This window comes from Ranitomeya variabilis, chromosome 2, assembly GCF_051348905.1.
Source record: "Ranitomeya variabilis isolate aRanVar5 chromosome 2, aRanVar5.hap1, whole genome shotgun sequence".
Classification (NCBI taxonomy): domain Eukaryota; kingdom Metazoa; phylum Chordata; class Amphibia; order Anura; family Dendrobatidae; genus Ranitomeya; species Ranitomeya variabilis.
Genome location: NC_135233.1, coordinates 1112916153 through 1112937170, shown reverse-complemented (window position 1 = coordinate 1112937170; position 21018 = coordinate 1112916153). Strand labels below are relative to the sequence as shown.

Below are 21018 nucleotides of genomic sequence, written 5' to 3'. Positions count from 1 at the left end.
CGGGGGCTCTCCAAACGCGACATGGTGTCTGCTAAAGATTGGAGCCAATTTTTCATTCAAAAAGTCAAATGGCGCTTCTTCCCTTCCGAGCCCTGCCGTGCGCCCAAACAGTGGTTTACCCCCACATATGAGGTATCAGCGTACTCAGGACAAATTGGACAACAACATTCATGGTCCAGTTTCTCCTTTTACCCTTGGGAAAATAAAAAAATTGTTGCGAAAAGATCATTTTTGTGACTAAAAAGTTAAATGTTAATATTTCCCCTCCATGTTGCTTCTGCTGCTGTGAAACACCTGAAGGGTTAATAAACTTCTTGAATGTGGTTTTGAGCACCTTGAGGGGTGCAGTTTTTAGAATGGTGTCACTTTTGGGTATTTTCAGCCATATAGAACCCTCAAACTGACTTCAAATGTGAGGTGGTCCCTAAAAAAAAATGGTTTTGTAAATTTTGTTGTAAAAATGAGAAATCACTGGTCAAATTTTAACCCTTATAACTTCCTAGCAAAAAAAAAATTTGTTTCCAAAATTGTGCTGATGTAAAGTAGACATGTGGGAAATGTTATTTATTAACTATTTTGTGTCACATAACTCTCTGGTTTAACAGAATAAAAATTCAAAATGTGAAAATTGCAAAATTTTCAAAATTTTCGCCAAATTTCCGTTTTTTTCACAAATAAACTCAGAAATTATTGACCTAAATTTACCACTAACATGAAGCCCAATATGTCACGAAAAAAGAATCTCAGAACCGCAAGGATCCGTTGAAGCGTTCCTGAGTTATTACCTCATAAAGGGACACTGGTCAGAATTGCCAAAAACGGCAAGGTCATTAAGGCCAAAATAGGCTGGGTCATGAAGGGGTTAAAAATATACTAAGTAATCTTTTCAATTACCTAACTTGGTACATACGCAAGTATGAAATACAAATATTGCGAAAAATTAAGAACAAAAAGGTATAAAGATTCAATCAGCAATCACCATCTGAAATATGATGTTCAACGCACACCCTACAATAAACCTTGCAACACTGACTTGTAGCATCATCACAACTTTTGGCGTCTTTCTTTCTTAGAGATCCATTCCTCTGCCTCCGCCGGGCTCTGGAAAAAAGTTACCCTGTCGCCATCCACCACTCTCAACCTAGCTGGGTACGCCATCGAATAAATGACAGAGTTCTTCAGACGTCTCTTAACTGAGGTAAAGGAGGCTCTCCGTTTCTGTAAATCCGCCGAGAAGTCCGGGAACAACATCACGGTGGTATTTTCATATTTGTTTGGGCTTTTCTTGCCAATTGCAGAATATAATCTCGCTCTTTCCAATTGAGGAATCTGGCAAGTAGACGTCTAGGAGGAGCCCGGGAGGATTCGGTATTCCAGGCACCCGATGTGCTCGCTCCACTGCATAAGCAACAGAGAAGGTGGCCTCCGGGAATAAATTGCGCATCCATTTTTCCACAAAGCCACTAGGATTGTTCCTTTCTGCTCTCTCCGGCAATCCTATTATACGAATATTGTTTCTCCTCAATCTATTCTCCAGGTCATCATGTTTCTGGATACACATTTCCAACTTTTGTTCTATGACTCTGAAATGTTCTGGCAAAGGTGCTGCTTGGTACTCCAGAGTTGAGATTCTGTCCTCCGCCTGTCTGACCTTCTCTCCCAAATTAGACATATCATTACGGAGGAGACCCAAGTCAGTCTTTACCTCATCAATTTTCCCAGTCAATGAGGCTGTGCTACTCTGAATGGCGACCAGCTATATGTTGACTTTTGAGTTTATGTGCTTCTTTCTTCGGTTGGTCAAGACTCTGAAATGTTGACTTCTTAATGAGCCCTAGTTCATGTAATTTCAGGCTAGCGGACAAGGGAACCCGCTGACCCCCGTGTCTATATATTGAACATTATATATAAAGAAGAGTCTCAGCAAATACCCCAAGATGGTGCAAAATTAGTCTCACCCTTTCGCTGAGTCGCCGGGATAAGAGCAGCCGTGACTTCAGAGCTTACAGGTCAGACTACCCCACCTGTTGCATGCAGAGAGTGGAGGTAACGACAAGATTAGAAAGCTTCCAGTGCATTGAGATACAAGGCCAGGTGACCGAAGTGTCACAACCTGGCTTCTCCGAACATCTCCATGGACCCAGGTGACCGGTGGGTCCCAATCCTGGCTTTCCCAAACGTATCCATGGGATCAGTGATGGTCAAGCAGATCTGTATTCATTCAGATGTGGACATGGTCCCTTAAGCTGGCAGCCTATAGAATGTCAAATCTTGTGTCCCTCGTGCTGGAGCCATGATGTCTTGCCTGCTTGTAGAGTGTTCCTGACTGTGATTTTGTAAAGAGTCTCTGGTTCTCTTGGATATATCTTGCTAAAGAGGCATATCCCCTTTTTATAGTTCACAACTGTTTTTTAAGTCATTATTCACAGTTCAAAGGTGAAGGGGTGAGTAGATTAACTAACAGTGTTTGATTATTTAGTTTATCCTTCAATGTTTGCAAGACAACAAACTGCATGGTCTCGTATAATGTGTAATCAACATATCAGCAAACATTATTGTTCAGTGACCCTGCATCCCCATTTTCCAACGGTAACAGTGCAATAAACTGTAGGAGCTGAAATAAGAGGTAAATAACAACCATTCATCAATTTACAAATATCAATTTAACCTACAAAAGTCAACATTTCAGACTCTTGACCAACCAAAGAAACAAACAAATTCAAAAGTCAACATATAGATAACAGTCTATTCCTCCTAGCTTAACCAAAATATATGTATATATTGCAGTGATTCTTAGTCTGCTGAACCGCCACACGACCAGCTCTACCCTCTCCTAGTGTATCCTCACCCATCCCCTGTAGACTGTGAGGCCTCGCAGGCAGGGTCCTCTCTCCTTCTGTACTTGTGTGTGCCTTGTTTAGTTCATGCTTATTGTGCTTATCTATATCTGCCCCTTTCACATGTAAAGCGCCATGGAATAAATGGCGCTATAAAAATGTATAATAATAGTAGTAATAATAATATGTCTGGATAATTAAGATAAAATGCTGTGTCGTCACATTGCTCTCCAATCTTAAATAGCCACATGTGATAGGTTTCTGATCATCCTTCTCCACTTATCGGGGACAGTCCATCAGCATGTCTTTAACCACAGACACAAATGAAAGAGGTCTCACCTCCATGACAGCAAAACTTTTTATCATCCAGTTTCCTCAGAGCGTATTCCATGGCTTTCTTGTGAATAAACACACGTAATTGACAAGAACCGACTTGTATCCATTGTGTCCACACATGGCATCATTCGCACCCCGGGGTTCCTGGATTAAATTAGATCGAGTGTCGGTGGCCTGGTATTCAATACGTCGAAACTGGCACAGCTCCTGAAGTTGCAGTGTCTTGCTGCGGTTATACATCCATTCTGGTCCTCTTCCTAAGGCAGAGTTGATGGGGATGGACATAACGGCATCCAAAATCTGTTGTGCATGCCTCATCAATGGTCTGCTGGGTCGGTCTGTATAACTCCCTGGTTGTGCAGCCCTGGACAGTGCCTGAGAACACAAGTAGCCTGCAGCTCGCCCGGGCTGAGCAGTATCCCACCACTGCCACCAAAATTTGGAGACACGGGGGATCAGCAGGTGCTCTAGCTGGAAACCACATGTACCAGAGCTCATCTCATTGAATGCCCGCTCTTTTTTTTTTTTTTTTTTTACAGTGGGCATATTAATCAGACAATAGAGGGTTAACGTAAAACAGTGTGACAATAATTTATTGAACCATGAACAAACAATACCATATAGAACATTCCCTGCAAATACACCAGATGGTGCAAAAGTACAAAGTATCACCCTTCCGCTGACTCACCGGGATAACAGCATCTGTGACTTCAGAGCTTCAGGGCACGCACAAAGAGGAGGCACAAATAAGCTTAGGATGCTAACAGTCCATTGAGGTACAAGGCCTGGTGACCGGAGGGTCATAACCTGGCTTGCCCGAACATCTTCATGGAGCCAGGTGACCGGTGGGTGCCAATTCTGGCTTTCCCTAACATATCCATGGAGAAAGTGGTGACCGGTGGGTCCAAATCCTAGCTGCCCCAAACGTATCCATGGGTTCAGTGATATCCAATGGAGCAGGTCTGCATTGTTTCAGCACGGGCCGTGGTCCCCAAAGCTTACATAGTGTAGAATGTCAAAACTGTATCCTACCGTGATGGAGCAATGATGTCCTGGCTGCTGTCTTGTATAGTGTTCCTGGTTGTGGTTTCATAAAGAGTCTTTGGATCTCTGAATGTAACTTGTTACAGAGGCATATACCCTTTTATATAGTTCAAAACTGTTCTTCAAGCCATTATTCACAGGTCAAGGGGAAGGGATGATGAGTAACTTTAGTTTATCCTTCATTGTGTGTGAGTCAACAAACTGCTTGGCCTGGTTTAATGTGTAATCACCTTATCAGCAAATATCTTTGTTCAGTTACCCTGCATCCCTGTTTTGCAAAGATAACAATACAATAAATTGTAGGAGCTGATATGAGGTAAATAACAACCATTCATCAATTCACAAATATCAATTCAACCTACAAGAAGAGTTAACATAAAGATAAAAGTCTATGACTCCAGGCTTACTGAAAATAGCCATCTGGATAGTTAAGCATTAAATGATGAGTCGTCACCGGCCTAGTGATGCTTGACACCAGACCCCTCCCACTCATAATAATGTGGATACCCAGGGTTGAGTTCAGGAATTGAAAAAGGGGGGGATGTCAATCAGGAAGAGAAGACGCTGGCCAAACAACATTTCCTCAGACTGATGAGAGCGCTCACTGGTTCGTGTTTCTGTCCTCCTGCACGGCACAACAATGGCGAGTGTTCATAAAATTATGAGGACGGCCACACAGCACACAAGGCACCATAGTGGAGGAAGAGCAGAAGGACTTACAATGTGTCTGCTGTGCCATGCACTGTTGCCTTCCCAGCATCACTGTCAAAGAGAAGAGGTTGAAGGAGGAGAGTGGACAGCATGGGACACCAACGCAGGAGCAAGGGAGCTGTTATTAGTCCCGTCTGCTCCACGGTGGGTTCTCCAGCCACCTCCATCTGATCTCTGACCTATATTCAGGTGAACGCCTGATAGATCTGTTTCATATATGTTTGTATGTGTCGTGTTTTTGGACTATAAGACGCACTGGACCATAAGACAAACCTGGGTTTTAGAGGAGAAAAAAAAAAAATTGAAGCAAAAAATGTGGTCATGACTCTCTTATAGGGGGAGGATCCGCTGCCGACACTACTATAAGGTAATAATTGAGTTTACCTCTCCCCTCAGCAGATAATGTAGAATTATAGAAGAGTTTACCTCTCCACTCAGCAGATAATAGAAATATAGAAGAGTTTACCTCTCCACTCAGCAGATAATAATAGATATATAGAAGAGTTTACCTCTCCACTCAGCAGATAATGATAGAAATATAGAAGAGTTTACCTCTCCACTCAGCAGATAATAATAGAAATATAGAAGAGTTTACCTCTCCACTCAGCAGATAGTAGAAATATAGAAGAGTTTACCTCTCCACTCAGCAGATAGTAGAAATATAGAAGAGTTTACTTCTCCACTCAGCAGATAATAATAGAAATATAGAAGAGTTTACCTCTCCACTCAGCAGATAATAATAGAAATATAGAAGAGTTTACCTCTCCACTCAGCAGATAATAATAGATATATAGAAGAGTTTACCTCTCCACTCAGCAGATAATAGAAATATAGAAGAGTTTACCTCTCCGCTCAGCAGATAATAATAGAAATATAGAAGAGTTTACCTCTCCACTCAGCAGATAATAGAAATATAGAAGAGTTTACCTCTCCACTCAGCAGATAATAGAAATATAGAAGAGTTTACCTCTCCACTCAGCAGATAATAATAGAAATATAGAAGAGTTTACCTCTCCACTCAGCAGATAATAATAGATATATAGAAGAGTTTACCTCTCCACTCAGCAGATAATAATAGATATATAGAAGAGTTTACCTCTCCACTCAGCAGATAATAATAGAAATATAGAAGAGTTTACCTCTCCACTCAGCAGATAGTAGAAAGCATTAAGCTACTTACGGGTAGCGGCATTTTTCGGAGGCCCATGACAGCACTACGAGAGAGGGGATCCGCCCTTAAGGAACAGGAAACCTACAGATACAAAAGGGCGGCACCTCTCCCATGCATCAGTTGTATTTCAGAGCCTTGAGAGGACTACCGCGGTTAGTGGCATACAAATATACATTATATACATTTTGAAACAGAAATATTTTATTAACTTTATAACTAGACACCATACGTGAGATCTATATATCACACTATATACATATCAGGAAGTGCAACCCCCAAGTGAATAGGGCGGGAACTAAGGGTGCTGTCATGGGCCTCCGAAAAATGCCGCTACCCGTAAGTAGCTTAATGCTTTATTCGGACTCCCATGACAGCACTACGAGAGATTTACAGAGATGTAAGCTACCTTAGGGAGGGACTATAGCCTGCAGCACCCTTAACCCGAAGGTGAGATCAGAGGAGGACCCCAAATCCAACCGATAGTGCTTAAAGAACGTGGAAGGGGATGACCAAGTGGCCGCCTTACATATTTGTTCCACCGACACTCCAGATCTTTCTGCCCAGGATGACGCCATGGCTCGGGTGGAATGTGCCTTTAGATTCTGCGGAGCTGGTCCCCCACCCGCTGTATAAGCCATAGAAATAGTTTCCCTAATCCATCTAGCCAATAAATATTTTGACACTCTACATCCTTTGTTTGGACCTTGGAAGGAAAGAAGCAGTGCCTCATCCTTCTTCCAACTATTGGTGACTGAAATATACTGTAGGAGAGATCTCCTAACGTCTAGCGTATGAAGCTCCTGCTCTTTAGGATTGGATGGATTAGGAACAAAAGATGGTAAAACTATTTCCTGCAACCTATGAAACCTTGTTGCTACTTTTGGTAGATATGCTGGGTCTGGTCTAAGGACTACTCTGTCAGACAGGAACTCTGTATATGGGGGAAGCCTGGAAAGTGCCTGGATATCCCCTACCCTGCGAGCTGAGGTTATGGCAATTAGGAAGGCAGTTTTAAGTGTCAGCATTTTAATCGAGGCCTCGTGTAGAGGTTCAAAGGGGGGTTTTGTTAGTGAGGATAGAACTAAATTTAAATCCCACGGAACTGACCTATCTTTATACACTGGTCTAGTTCTACAGACTGCCTTCATAAACCTCGCTATCCAATAGTTGTTAGCTACATTACAGGAAAACAGGGCACCCAGAGCTGAGACCTGTACTCTAAGGGTACTAGTAGAGAGTTTTAGCTCAAACCCCTTTTGTAGAAACTCTAAGATTTGTTGTATTGGCACCCCTTCTTGGATATTAAATTTAGAAACGGACAAGAACTTCCTCCAAGTTCTAGAGTAGATTTTGGTAGTTATTTGCTTTCTACTCTTTAGGAGCGTTTCTACCAGGTTCGGAGAGAAGCCTTTATCTATTAACAGTGACCGTTCAAACTCCACGCCGTTAAACGGAGCGCCGCCACTTGTGGATGGGAGATTGGTCCCTGAGAGAGTAAATTCGGGATGTCTGGCAGTACCCAGGGATCCGACACCGACATCGTCCTGAGCCAGGCAAACCAGGTTCTCCTGGGCCAAAAGGGGGCAATAAGGATGACTTTTGCTCGATCCTCTCTGATTTTTCTCACCACTAGAGGAATCAGATTCAGTGGTGGGAAGGCATAAGCCAGCGGAAAATCCCATTTTATTAGAAAAGCGTCCACCGCCAGGGGATTTTCCCTGGGATTCAGAGAGCAAAAGAGTTTTACTTTCCTGTTGTCTCTGGTGGCGAACAGGTCCACCACTGGTTGACCCCATCTGTGGCTGATACAGTTGAAAATATCCTTGTTGAGAGACCATTCTCCTTGTCTTAGCGTGTTTCGACTTAGGAAATCTGCTGTTATATTTTCCTTTCCTTTGATGTGGAGAGCCGTCAAAGATTGAAAATTGAGCTCTGCCACCTGGAACAAGCGATCCGTGATCTGCATTAAAGTCTCGGACCGTGTTCCCCCTTGCCGGTTTATGTAGGCGACTGCCACTCTGTTGTCCGACAGAATTCTGACGTGCTGGCCCTGTAGATATATGAGGAATTCTTTAACAGCCAATTCAATTGCCAACAATTCCCTCTGATTGGATGAGAATGTTGTGAAGGGTTCCCATTGTCCCTGAACCACCATGTCCCCCATATAAGCTCCCCACCCCGAAGAGCTGGCATCTGTGGTTATTACTTGGGTGACATTTACTATCCAGGGCACCCCTGCTGACAAATTCTGTATGTCTAACCACCACCTGAGGGAGTTCAGTGTTATAGGCCCCAACGTTAATTTCCCATTTAATACGCCATTTAGGGCTCTGTCATGGAATAAAACTTCTTTTTGCAGGGATCTGGTGTGTAACTGAGCCCACTTAACAGCAGGGATGCAAGATGTGAGTGACCCCAGTAGGGACATTGCTTGCCTAAGTGTCATGGAGGGTGATTTAATTGCTTTTAACACGTAACTCTGGATTAGCGCTATTTTTTCCTCGGGGAGAAGACACTGCTGTGTTACTGAATTCAAAATTAACCCCAGGAATTTTTGCATATTTAGAGGCTGTAATTTGGATTTTTCGAAGTTTATGATCCAACCTAGTCGTTCTAGTTTAGCTTTAGTAATTTCCCATTGTGACAGACAGTGATCCACGGAGTTCCCGACAATGAGAAAATCGTCTAAGTAGGGGATTATAAGGACATTTGACTCCCTTAAATGCGCCATGACCTCTGCGATTATTTTAGTGAACACTCTAGGAGCAGAGGTTAACCCAAAGGGGAGTGCCCTGAACTGAAAATGTTGCATCCTACCCTCCATTATCAGTGCTACTCTCAGGTATTGTTGAAAATCAGTATGAATGGGTACATGATAGTAGGTATCTTTCAAATCCACTACTACCATAAAACAATTTTCAAAGAGCATTTTTATTGCAGAATTGATGGTCTCCATTTTGAAAGTATGCTTTACCAGAAACTTATTGAGACCTTTAAGATTAATAATGGTTCTATAAGTATTATCTGGTTTTTGGATTAGGAAGAGGGGGGAGTAGAACCCCTTCCCTGTCTGAGAATATGGTACTTCCACCAATACATTTTTAGAACAAAGAGTCCTCACTTCCTCTTCGAGGGCAAACTGTTCAGTGGGAGATGAGCGCCAGGGTGTTAGCTTGAACTTGTCCCGTGGAGCCTGGACAAACTCAAGTTTGAGACCATGGGAAACAGTGTTTTTTATCCAAACGCTGTTTGTGATTTCTGACCATGCTGCTGAGAAATGCAGCAGTCTCCCTCCCACTGGGATTGCTAGTCATTGTTCTTGTTTCTTGTTTTCCGTCGGGTTACGGCGAAACATGAGACCTGTACCTCGTTTTCGCTTATCATCCCATCTGGACCGATCTCTGGCCGGTGAGAAGGCGCGCTTCCCTCCCCGATTGAACCTTCTTTTGTTGAAGGGACGACGGTATGCATTGAAGGTATTGGGAAACTTTTTCTTATCGTCTCCTGCCTTCTCCAGGAGTTCATCCAGGGTAGGCCCCAATAAATACTCGCCTTTACAAGGGATAGCGCAGAGCTTTGCTTTTGCCTGCATATCCCCAGGCCAGCATTTTAACCATAGGGCTCTCCTTGCAGCATTAGAAAGCCCTGCTGCTCTAGCTGCCAACTTAACAGAGTCAATTGAAGCGTCCGATAAAAAAGCTGCCCCCTCCTGGATTACCGGCAACGCTGCTAGAATAGAGTCTCTGGAGGCCCCCTGTTTTAATTGGGTCTCTAACTGGTCCAGCCAAACCATCATTGACCTTGCCGTGCAGGTTGATGCCACCGCAGGTCTTAAGGAGCCGGCTGCCATTTCCCAGGTCCCCTTTAGGAAGGTATCCACTTTCCTATCTAGGGGGTCCTTAAGTGTTCCCATGTCTTCAAACGGGAGAGAGGAACGCTTTGCTACCTTGGCAATCGCCGCATCCAGTTTTGGGGCCTTTTCCCAGTTACCTACTACTGGGTCATCAAAAGGGTATCTACGCTCTTGCGCAGGTGGTAAGGAGCCTTTCCTTTCTGGTTTTCTCCACTCCCTGTTGATAAGTTCCTGTATCTTTTCATTCAGGGGAAAAACTCTGCGCTTTCTCTGTTCTAAGCCGCTGAACATCATTTGTTCTTTAGAGAGTTGAGGCTTGGGTTCTACTATACCCATTGTGCCTCTGATTGCCTTTATTAATTTGTCTACTCTCTCCAAGGGTAAGCAAAACCGGGCAGCGTCTTCTTCCGAGGAGGAGGATGATGCTGCTGAATCGTCCGATTCTTCGCTTTCCTTATCCACAGATGAATCAGACGACACCTGAGCTCTCTGCTTAGAGCCTCCTGTCTGTGAAAGGTTCTTAATGGACTGTCTGACCTCCATTCTAACCATCTCCTTTAGACTGGCCGCAATAGAAGAGGATTCTTCCGCTACCTAAGGGGATAAGTAAGGCAGACTAGTGTATAAGAACTACATGCCATACCCCCTCCCCTCCTTCCAGGACCTCACCGTCTGCTGGATACAGGGGTCACATAGTTTTTTAGGGTGTGAGTCGGGCAAGGGAACCGCGCAGATGGCACACTCCCTATGCTTCGTCTTACTGACATTTTTCCTTCCCTGCATAAAACATATGAGGGGACACTAGTCATTAAGTGAACTTTCTCGGAGATCACTTACCAGTGGCTGCCCACACCCAGAGAGATACCGAAGTACGAGGGGGATTCTTCTTGGCTGACACTCCAGACCCCTGTCTGGAGGAGCTTCTGCGGCCTGAACTATCGCTCCTTTTTTCGTGTTCCTTCTCCTTAGGCTTCTGGGATGCATCTTCCAGCAGTGCAACCTGCTGATCCTGATCAGACGCCATCTTCAGTAACTGGAGCCAGAAGCCAGGAACACGCCGCTGGAGCTTCCTTATAAAAGCCCCTCCTTCGGACAGCACACCTGCTCAGCGTTAGAAAATGATTTCCCCGCCTAGCCGCAGCTGTGGGGGATCCTCCGGCGTTCTGAGGGAGAGCGGCATGAAATCCCGGTGGGCGCCGCCATCTTGGAGCCCCCGCGCATGCGCAGGAGCTCCGCGACCCGGAAGTCGTCGTTGGCTCCGCCTACCGACGTCACCACAGCTTACAGCGCTTCCTATCAGCGCTGCAGCCCTCGTGGGACGCCGAGGCCGGCCAGCTGAACTCCGGTTGGCGCCTCCAGGACACTGCGCCCGCTTCCACACGCAGGGAGACCCACAGCACACGAGGGGAATTATACTTACCACACGCTGGCACCTGGAGACCGGACACCCCCTGGCGACCGCTTCCATGCTGTTTTAGTCACTGCCGTGCCGCCCTGCCAGGGCCACCGTGACCACATCAGGTACTCGCACCGGCCGAGGTAGGAGACCCCCTCGCTACCAGATTCGGTCCGGCCGGCCTGGAACCCGTAGAAAAAAACTTCTGTAGGAATCCAGTCCCTTCAGGAACAGGAAACCAACTGATGCATGGGAGAGGTGCCGCCCTTTTGTATCTGTAGGTTTCCTGTTCCTTAAGGGCGGATCCCCTCTCTCGTAGTGCTGTCATGGGAGTCCGAATAAATATAGAAGAGTTTACCTCTCCACTCAGCAGATAGTAGAAATATAGAAGAGTTTACCTCTCCACTCAGCAGATAATAATAGAAATATAGAAGAGTTTACCTCTCCGCTCAGCAGATAATAATAGAAATATAGAAGAGTTTACCTCTCCACTCAGCAGATAATAATAGAAATATAGAAGAGTTTACCTCTCCACTCAGCAGATAATAGAAATATAGAAGAGTTTACCTCTCCACTCAGCAGATAATAATAGAAATATAGAAGAGTTTACCTCTCCACTCAGCAGATAATAATAGAAATATAGAAGAGTTTACCTCTCCACTCAGGAGATAATAATAGAAATATAGAAGAGTTTACCTCTCCACTCAGCAGATAATGATAGAAATATAGAAGAGTTTACCTCTCCACTCAGCAGATAATAATAGAAATATAGAAGAGTTTACCTCTCCACTCAGCAGATAATAATAGATATATAGAAGAGTTTACCTCTCCACTCAGCAGATAATAGAAATATAGAAGAGTTTACCTCTCCACTCAGCAGATAATAGAAATATAGAAGAGTTTACCTCTCCACTCAGCAGATAATAATAGAAATATAGAAGAGTTTACCTCTCCACTCAGCAGATAATAGAAATATAGAAGAGTTTACCTCTCCACTCAGCAGATAATAGAAATATAGAAGAGTTTACCTCTCCACTCAGCAGATAATAGATACATAGAAGAGTTTACCTCTCCACTCAGCAGATAATGATAGAAATATAGAAGAGTTTACCTCTCCACTCAGCAGATAATGATAGAAATATAGAAGAGTTTACCTCTCCACTCAGCAGATAATAGAAATATAGAAGAGTTTACCTCTCCACTCAGCAGATAATAATAGAAATATAGAAGAGTTTACCTCTCCACTCAGCAGATAATGAAAGAAATATAGAAGAGTTTACCTCTCCACTCAGCAGATAATAGAAATATAGAAGAGTTTACCTCTCCACTCAGCAGATAATGATAGAAATATAGAAGAGTTTACCTCTCCACTCAGCAGATAATGATAGAAATATAGAAGAGTTTACCTCTCCACTCAGCAGATAATAATAGAAATAGAGAAGAGTTTACCTCTCCACTCAGCAGATAATAGTAATATAGAAGAGTTTACCTCTCCACTCAGCAGATAATGATAGAAATATAGAAGAGTTTACCTCTCCACTCAGCAGATAATAGAAATATAGAGGAGTTTACCTCTCCGCTCAGCAGATAATAGAAATATAGAAGAGTTTACCTCTCCACTCAGCAGATAATGATAGAAATATAGAAGAGTTTACCTCTCCACTCAGAATATAATAGAAATATAGAAGAGTTTACCTCTCCACTCAGCAGATAATAATAGAAATAGAGAAGAGTTTACCTCTCCGCTCAGCAGATAATAGATACATAGAAGAGTTTACCTCTCCACTCAGCAGATAATGATAGAAATATAGAAGAGTTTACCTCTCCACTCAGCAGATAATAATAGAAATAGAGAAGAGTTTACCTCTCCACTCAGCAGATAATAATAGAAATATAGAAGAGTTTACCTCTCCGCTCAGCAGATAATAGATACATAGAAGAGTTTACCTCTCCACTCAGCAGATAATGATAGAAATATAGAAGAGTTTACCTCTCCACTCACCAGATAATAATAGAAATATAGAAGAGTTTACCTCTCCACTCAGCAGATAATAGTAATATAGAAGAGTTTACCTCTCCACTCAGCAGATAGTAGAAATATAGAAGAGTTTACCTCTCCACTCAGCAGATAATAATAGAAATATAGAAGAGTTTACCTCTCCACTCAGCAGATAATGATAGAAATATAGAAGAGTTTACCTCTCCACTCAGGAGATAATAATAGATATATAGAAGAGTTTACCTCTCCACTCAGCAGATAATAATAGATATATAGAAGAGTTTACCTCTCCACTCAGCAGATAATAGTAATATAGAAGAGTTTACCTCTCCACTCAGCAGATAATAATAGATATATAGAAGAGTTTACCTCTCCGCTCAGCAGATAATAGAAATATAGAAGAGTTTACCTCTCCACTCAGCAGATAATAATAGATATATAGAAGAGTTTACCTCTCCGCTCAGCAGATAATAATAGAAATATAGAAGAGTTTACCTCTCCACTCAGCAGATAATAGAAATATAGAAGAGTTTACCTCTCCACTCAGCAGATAATAATAGAAATATAGAAGAGTTTACCTCTCCACTCAGCAGATAATAATAGAAATATAGAAGAGTTTACCTCTCCACTCAGCAGATAATAATAGAAATATAGAAGAGTTTACCTCTCCACTCAGCAGATAATAGAAATATAGAAGAGTTTACCTCTCCACTCAGCAGATAATGATAGAAATATAGAAGAGTTTACCTCTCCACTCAGCAGATAATAGAAATATAGAAGAGTTTACCTCTCCACTCAGCAGATAATAATAGAAATATAGAAGAGTTTACCTCTCCACTCAGCAGATAATAATAGATATATAGAAGAGTTTACCTCTCCACTCAGCAGATAATAGAAATATAGAAGAGTTTACCTCTCCACTCAGCAGATAATAATAGATATATAGAAGAGTTTACCTCTCCACTCAGCAGATAATAATAGATATATAGAAGAGTTTACCTCTCCACTCAGCAGATAATAATAGAAATATAGAAGAGTTTACCTCTCCACTCAGCAGATAATGATAGAAATATAGAAGAGTTTACCTCTCCACTCAGCAGATAATAATAGATATATCGAAGAGTTTACCTCTCCACTCAGCAAATAATAGAAATATAGAAGAGTTTACCTCTCCACTCAGCAGATAATAATAGATATATAGAAGAGTTTACCTCTCCACTGAGCAGATAATAGAAATATAGAAGTTTACCTCTCCACTCAGCAGATAATAGACATATAGAAGAGTTTACCTCTCCACTCAGCAGATAATAATAGAAATATAGAAGAGTTTACCTCTCCACTCAGCAGATAATAGAAATATAGAAGAGTTTACCTCTCCACTCAGCAGATAATGATAGAAATATAGAAGAGTTTACCTCTCCACTCAGCAGATAATAGAGATATAGAAGAGTTTACCTCTCCACTCAGCAGATAATAGATATATAGAAGAGTTTACCTCTCCGCTCAGCAGATAATAATACAAATATAGAAGAGTTTACCTCTCCACTCAGCAGATAATAATAGATATATAGAAGAGTTTACCTCTCCACTCAGCAGATAATAATAGATATATAGAAGAGTTTGCCTCTCCACTCAGCAGATAATAATAGATATATAGAAGAGTTTACCTCTCCACTCAGCAGATAATAATAGAAATATAGAAGAGTTTACCTCTCCGCTCAGCAGATAATAGATATATAGAAGAGTTTACCTCTCCGCTCAGCAGATAATAGAAATATAGAAGAGTTTACCTCTCCACTCAGCAGATAATAATAGAAATATAGAAGAGTTTACCTCTCCACTCAGCAGATAATAATAGATATATAGAAGAGTTTACCTCTCCACTCAGCAAATAATAGAAATATAGAAGAGTTTACCTCTCCACTCAGCAGATAATAATAGATATATAGAAGAGTTTACCTCTCCACTGAGCAGATAATAGAAATATAGAAGAGTTTACCTCTCCACTCAGCAGATAATAGAAATATAGAAGAGTTTACCTCTCCACTCAGCAGATAATAATAGATATATAGAAGAGTTTGCCTCTCCACTCAGCAGATAATAATAGATATATAGAAGAGTTTACCTCTCCGCTCAGCAGATAATAGAAATATAGAAGAGTTTACCTCTCCGCTCAGCAGATAATAATAGATATATAGAAGAGTTTACCTCTCCACTGAGCAGATAATAGATATATAGAAGAGTTTACCTCTCCACTCAGCAGATAATAGAAATATAGAAGAGTTTACCTCTCCACTCAGCAGATAATAATAGATATATAGAAGAGTTTGCCTCTCCACTCAGCAGATAATAATAGATATATAGAAGAGTTTACCTCTCCGCTCAGCAGATAATAGAAATATAGAAGAGTTTACCTCTCCGCTCAGCAGATAATAGAAATATAGAAGAGTTTACCTCTCCACTCAGCAGATAATAGAAATATAGAAGAGTTTACCTCTCCGCTCAGCAGATAATAGATATATAGAAGAGTTTACCTCTCCGCTCAGCAGATAATAGAAATATAGAAGAGTTTACCTCTCCACTCAGCAGATAATAATAGAAATATAGAAGAGTTTACCTCTCCACTCAGCAGATAATAATAGATATATAGAAGAGTTTACCTCTCCACTCAGCAGATAATAATAGATATATAGAAGAGTTTACCTCTCCACTCAGCAAATAATAGAAATATAGAAGAGTTTACCTCTCCACTCAGCAGATAATAATAGATATATAGAAGAGTTTACCTCTCCACTGAGCAGATAATAGAAATATAGAAGAGTTTACCTCTCCACTCAGCAGATAATAATAGATATATAGAAGAGTTTACCTCTCCACTCAGCAGATAATAGAAATATAGAAGAGTTTACCTCTCCACTCAGCAGATAATAATAGATATATAGAAGAGTTTGCCTCTCCACTCAGCAGATAATAATAGATATATAGAAGAGTTTACCTCTCCACTCAGCAGATAATAGATATATAGAAGAGTTTACCTCTCCGCTCAGCAGATAATAGAAATATAGAAGAGTTTACCTCTCCACTCAGCAGATAATAATAGAAATATAGAAGAGTTTACCTCTCCGCTCAGCAGATAATAGATATATAGAAGAGTTTACCTCTCCGCTCAGCAGATAATAGAAATATAGAAGAGTTTACCTCTCCACTCAGCAGATAATAATAGATATATAGAAGAGTTTACCTCTCCACTCAGCAGATAATAGATATATAGAAGAGTTTACCTCTCCGCTCAGCAGATAATAGAAATATAGAAGAGTTTACCTCTCCACTCAGCAGATAATAATAGAAATATAGAAGAGTTTACCTCTCCACTCAGCAGATAATAATAGAAATATAGAAGAGTTTACCTCTCCACTCAGCAGATAATGATAGATATATAGAAGAGTTTACCTCTCCACTCAGCAGATAATAGAAATATAGAAGAGTTTACCTCTCCGCTCAGCAGATAATAGAAATATAGAAGAGTTTACCTCTCCACTCAGCAGATAATGATAGATATATAGAAGAGTTTACCTCTCCACTCAGCAGATAATAGATATATAGAAGAGTTTACCTCTCCACTCAGCAGATAATAATAGATATATAGAAGAGTTTACCTCTCCACTCAGCAGATAATAGAAATATAGAAGAGTTTACCTCTCCACTCAGCAGATAATAATAGATATATAGAAGAGTTTGCCTCTCCACTCAGCAGATAATAATAGATATATAGAAGAGTTTACCTCTCCACTCAGCAGATAATAGATATATAGAAGAGTTTACCTCTCCGCTCAGCAGATAATAGAAATATAGAAGAGTTTACCTCTCCACTCAGCAGATAATAATAGAAATATAGAAGAGTTTACCTCTCCGCTCAGCAGATAATAGATATATAGAAGAGTTTACCTCTCCGCTCAGCAGATAATAGAAATATAGAAGAGTTTACCTCTCCACTCAGCAGATAATAATAGAAATATAGAAGAGTTTACCTCTCCACTCAGCAGATAATAATAGATATATAGAAGAGTTTACCTCTCCACTCAGCAGATAATAATAGATATATAGAAGAGTTTACCTCTCCACTCAGCAAATAATAGAAATATAGAAGAGTTTACCTCTCCACTCAGCAGATAATAATAGATATATAGAAGAGTTTACCTCTCCACTCAGCAGATAATGATAGAAATATAGAAGAGTTTACCTCTCCACTCAGCAGATAATAATAGATATATAGAAGAGTTTACCTCTCCACTGAGCAGATAATAGAAATATAGAAGAGTTTACCTCTCCACTCAGCAGATAATAATAGATATATAGAAGAGTTTACCTCTCCACTCAGCAGATAATAGAAATATAGAAGAGTTTACCTCTCCACTCAGCAGATAATAATAGATATATAGAAGAGTTTGCCTCTCCACTCAGCAGATAATAATAGATATATAGAAGAGTTTACCTCTCCACTCAGCAGATAATAGATATATAGAAGAGTTTACCTCTCCGCTCAGCAGATAATAGAAATATAGAAGAGTTTACCTCTCCACTCAGCAGATAATAATAGAAATATAGAAGAGTTTACCTCTCCGCTCAGCAGATAATAGATATATAGAAGAGTTTACCTCTCCGCTCAGCAGATAATAGAAATATAGAAGAGTTTACCTCTCCACTCAGCAGATAATAATAGATATATAGAAGAGTTTACCTCTCCACTCAGCAGATAATAGATATATAGAAGAGTTTACCTCTCCGCTCAGCAGATAATAGAAATATAGAAGAGTTTACCTCTCCACTCAGCAGATAATAATAGAAATATAGAAGAGTTTACCTCTCCACTCAGCAGATAATAATAGAAATATAGAAGAGTTTACCTCTCCACTCAGCAGATAATGATAGATATATAGAAGAGTTTACCTCTCCACTCAGCAGATAATAGAAATATAGAAGAGTTTACCTCTCCGCTCAGCAGATAATAGAAATATAGAAGAGTTTACCTCTCCACTCAGCAGATAATGATAGATATATAGAAGAGTTTACCTCTCCACTCAGCAGATAATAGATATATAGAAGAGTTTACCTCTCCACTCAGCAGATAATAATAGATATATAGAAGAGTTTACCTCTCCGCTCAGCAGATAATAATAGAAATATAGAAGAGTTTACCTCTCCACTCAGCAGATAATGATAGATATATAGAAGAGTTTACCTCTCCACTCAGCAGATAATAGAAATATAGAAGAGTTTACCTCTCCGCTCAGCAGATAATAGAAATATAGAAGAGTTTACCTCTCCACTCAGCAGATAATGATAGATATATAGAAGAGTTTACCTCTCCACTCAGCAGATAATAGATATATAGAAGAGTTTACCTCTCCGCTCAGCAGATAATAATAGAAATATAGAAGAGTTTACCTCTCCACTCAGCAGATAATGATAGAAATATAGAAGAGTTTACCTCTCCACTCAGCAGATAATAATAGAAATATAGAAGAGTTTACCTCTCCACTCAGCAGATAATGATAGAAATATAGAAGAGTTTACCTCTCCACTCAGCAGATAATAATAGAAATATAGAAGAGTTTACCTCTCCACTCAGCAGATAATAGAAATATAGAAGAGTTTACCTCTCCGCTCAGCAGATAATAATAGAATATAGAAGAGTTTACCTCTCCGCTCAGCAGGGAGATGATCTCTAAGGTGAAGTCTATGATTCTTCTGGAAATGTTGTTCCCGTCTTCGTCCATGTCTGGTTCGTCATTCGGGGATAAATCTTGGTGGTGTGAATGGATCTGGTTCTTCGGTGTCTTTATGACAGGAGGCTGTAAATCATACAAGGACATCGTCGTCAGTCACATACAGATCTGACCTCATTGTACAGTGACATTTACAGATTATTAACCTCTTTTTGACATCTGACGTTATAATCTGTCCCTGTGCACTAAGCCTATTTGACCAGGGATGGATTAGTACATCATCGCGATTGCCTGAGCACACGGGCTGTGCACAAGCGATCGCTGCCAGTTGATTCTGACAGCTGACACCCGGTGCCAGGATCGGTAACGCACTGCTCCCAGCAATTTAATTCCATCGCAGCATTCCAGGTGTCAGCAGAGGGATGACAACATCTCTGCCTTCGGATCGGAGGCCCCACGGCGTGACACTTGGTCCCGATCGTTGCCGTGGTGACCCAATGTCGTCATGACAACATTCGTGTCACCAGAGCTAGTAACGTTACTACATCATGCGCGGTGCATGATCAGCAACTTTATCTTTCAGTGCAGAGCTGACAGTTTGCACAGTACAGGTATGCTGCTGCATCCCCATGATATACAAGTGATCAGCCTGCAAAAAATGATAGTCCCATAGTGGGAGAAAGTAAAAGGATAAAAAAGAAAAATATATATTTATATAAATAATTGTACAAATATTGAAAAAAAATAAAAAAATAAAAAAGATTGTATCCATAAATAAATATTTCTATGAAAGAAATATTAACAATAAAAGTACACATATTTGCTATCGCCGCGTCCACATCGACCCGACCTATAAAACTGTCGCAATAATTATCTCCTTTAATGAAAACCATAAAAAAATAAAAAACAAGGCAAAAAACAACGCTTTAGCATCATACCGCCGAACAAAAAGTTGAATAAAACGCGATAAAAAAGACGGATATAAATAAACATGGCACCCCTGAAAACGTCATCTTGTCCTGCAAAAAACGAGCCCCCATACAGCTCCATCAGCAGAAAATAAAAAAGTTATAGCTCACAGAATAAAGCGATGCAAAAATCCTTATTTTTTCGATAAAATAGTTTTTTTGTGTGAAAGCGCCAAAACATAAAAAAATCTAAATGAGAAATTGCTGTAATCGTCCTGACCCGAAGAATAAAGCTGCCTTATCAATTTTACTGAACACAGAACAGCATAACCCCTTCCCCCCACAAAAAAATCCTGAATTGCTGGTTTTTATACACTCTACCTCCCAAAAATCCGAATAGAAAGTCATAAAAAACAGTCGTGTGCCCGAAAATGTTACCAATAACAACGACAACTCTTCCCGCAAAAAACAAGCTCTCACATGACTGTCGGCCAAAATATGGAAACGTTATAGCTATCAAAATGTGGTGATGCAAAAACTAGTTTTCGCAATAACAAAAACATCTTTTAGTGTGTGACAGCTGCCAAACATAAATGCCCGATATAAATCTGGTAACGCTGTAATCGCATATGTGGCTCCATATGCTCTAGGGGGTATAACTAGGAGGGTCACTGGTGGAGAAGGGTCTGGGTGTAATAATATGTGACTCCATGTGCTCTAGGGGGTATAACTAGGAGAGTCACTGGTGGAGAAGGGTCTGGGTGTAATAATATGTGGCTCCATGTGCTCTAGGGGGTATAACTAGGAGAGTCACTGGTGGAGAAGGGTCTGGGTGTAATAATATGTGACCCCATGTGCTCTAGGGGGTATAACTAGGAGAGTCACTAGTGGAGAAGGGTCTGGGTGTAATAATATGTGGCCCCATATGCTCTAGGGGGTATAACTAGGAGGGTCACTGGTGGAGAAGGGTCTGGGTGTAATAATATGTGGCTCCATATGCTCTAGGGGGTATAACTAGGAGGGTCACTGGTGGAGAA

General features: G+C 41.0%; 2 protein-coding genes across 3 annotated transcripts in view; one reads left to right on the top strand and one right to left on the bottom strand.

The window, feature by feature from the left end:
• LOC143808886 (uncharacterized) overlaps window positions 1-21018 on the top strand; it is a 266593-nt gene that overhangs the window by 153009 nt on the left and 92566 nt on the right. The window lies entirely within an intron of this gene.
• The window catches only part of LOC143808884 (uncharacterized), a 48479-nt gene that overhangs the window by 23923 nt on the left and 3538 nt on the right, over window positions 1-21018 (bottom strand). For both annotated transcript variants that reach the window (XM_077292054.1, XM_077292055.1), the window contains exon 2: window positions 19047-19199. In XM_077292054.1, coding sequence (XP_077148169.1) covers window positions 19047-19124 — 78 coding nt within the window. In that variant the 5' untranslated portion in view covers window positions 19125-19199. The remainder of the gene's footprint in view (window positions 1-19046; window positions 19200-21018) is intronic.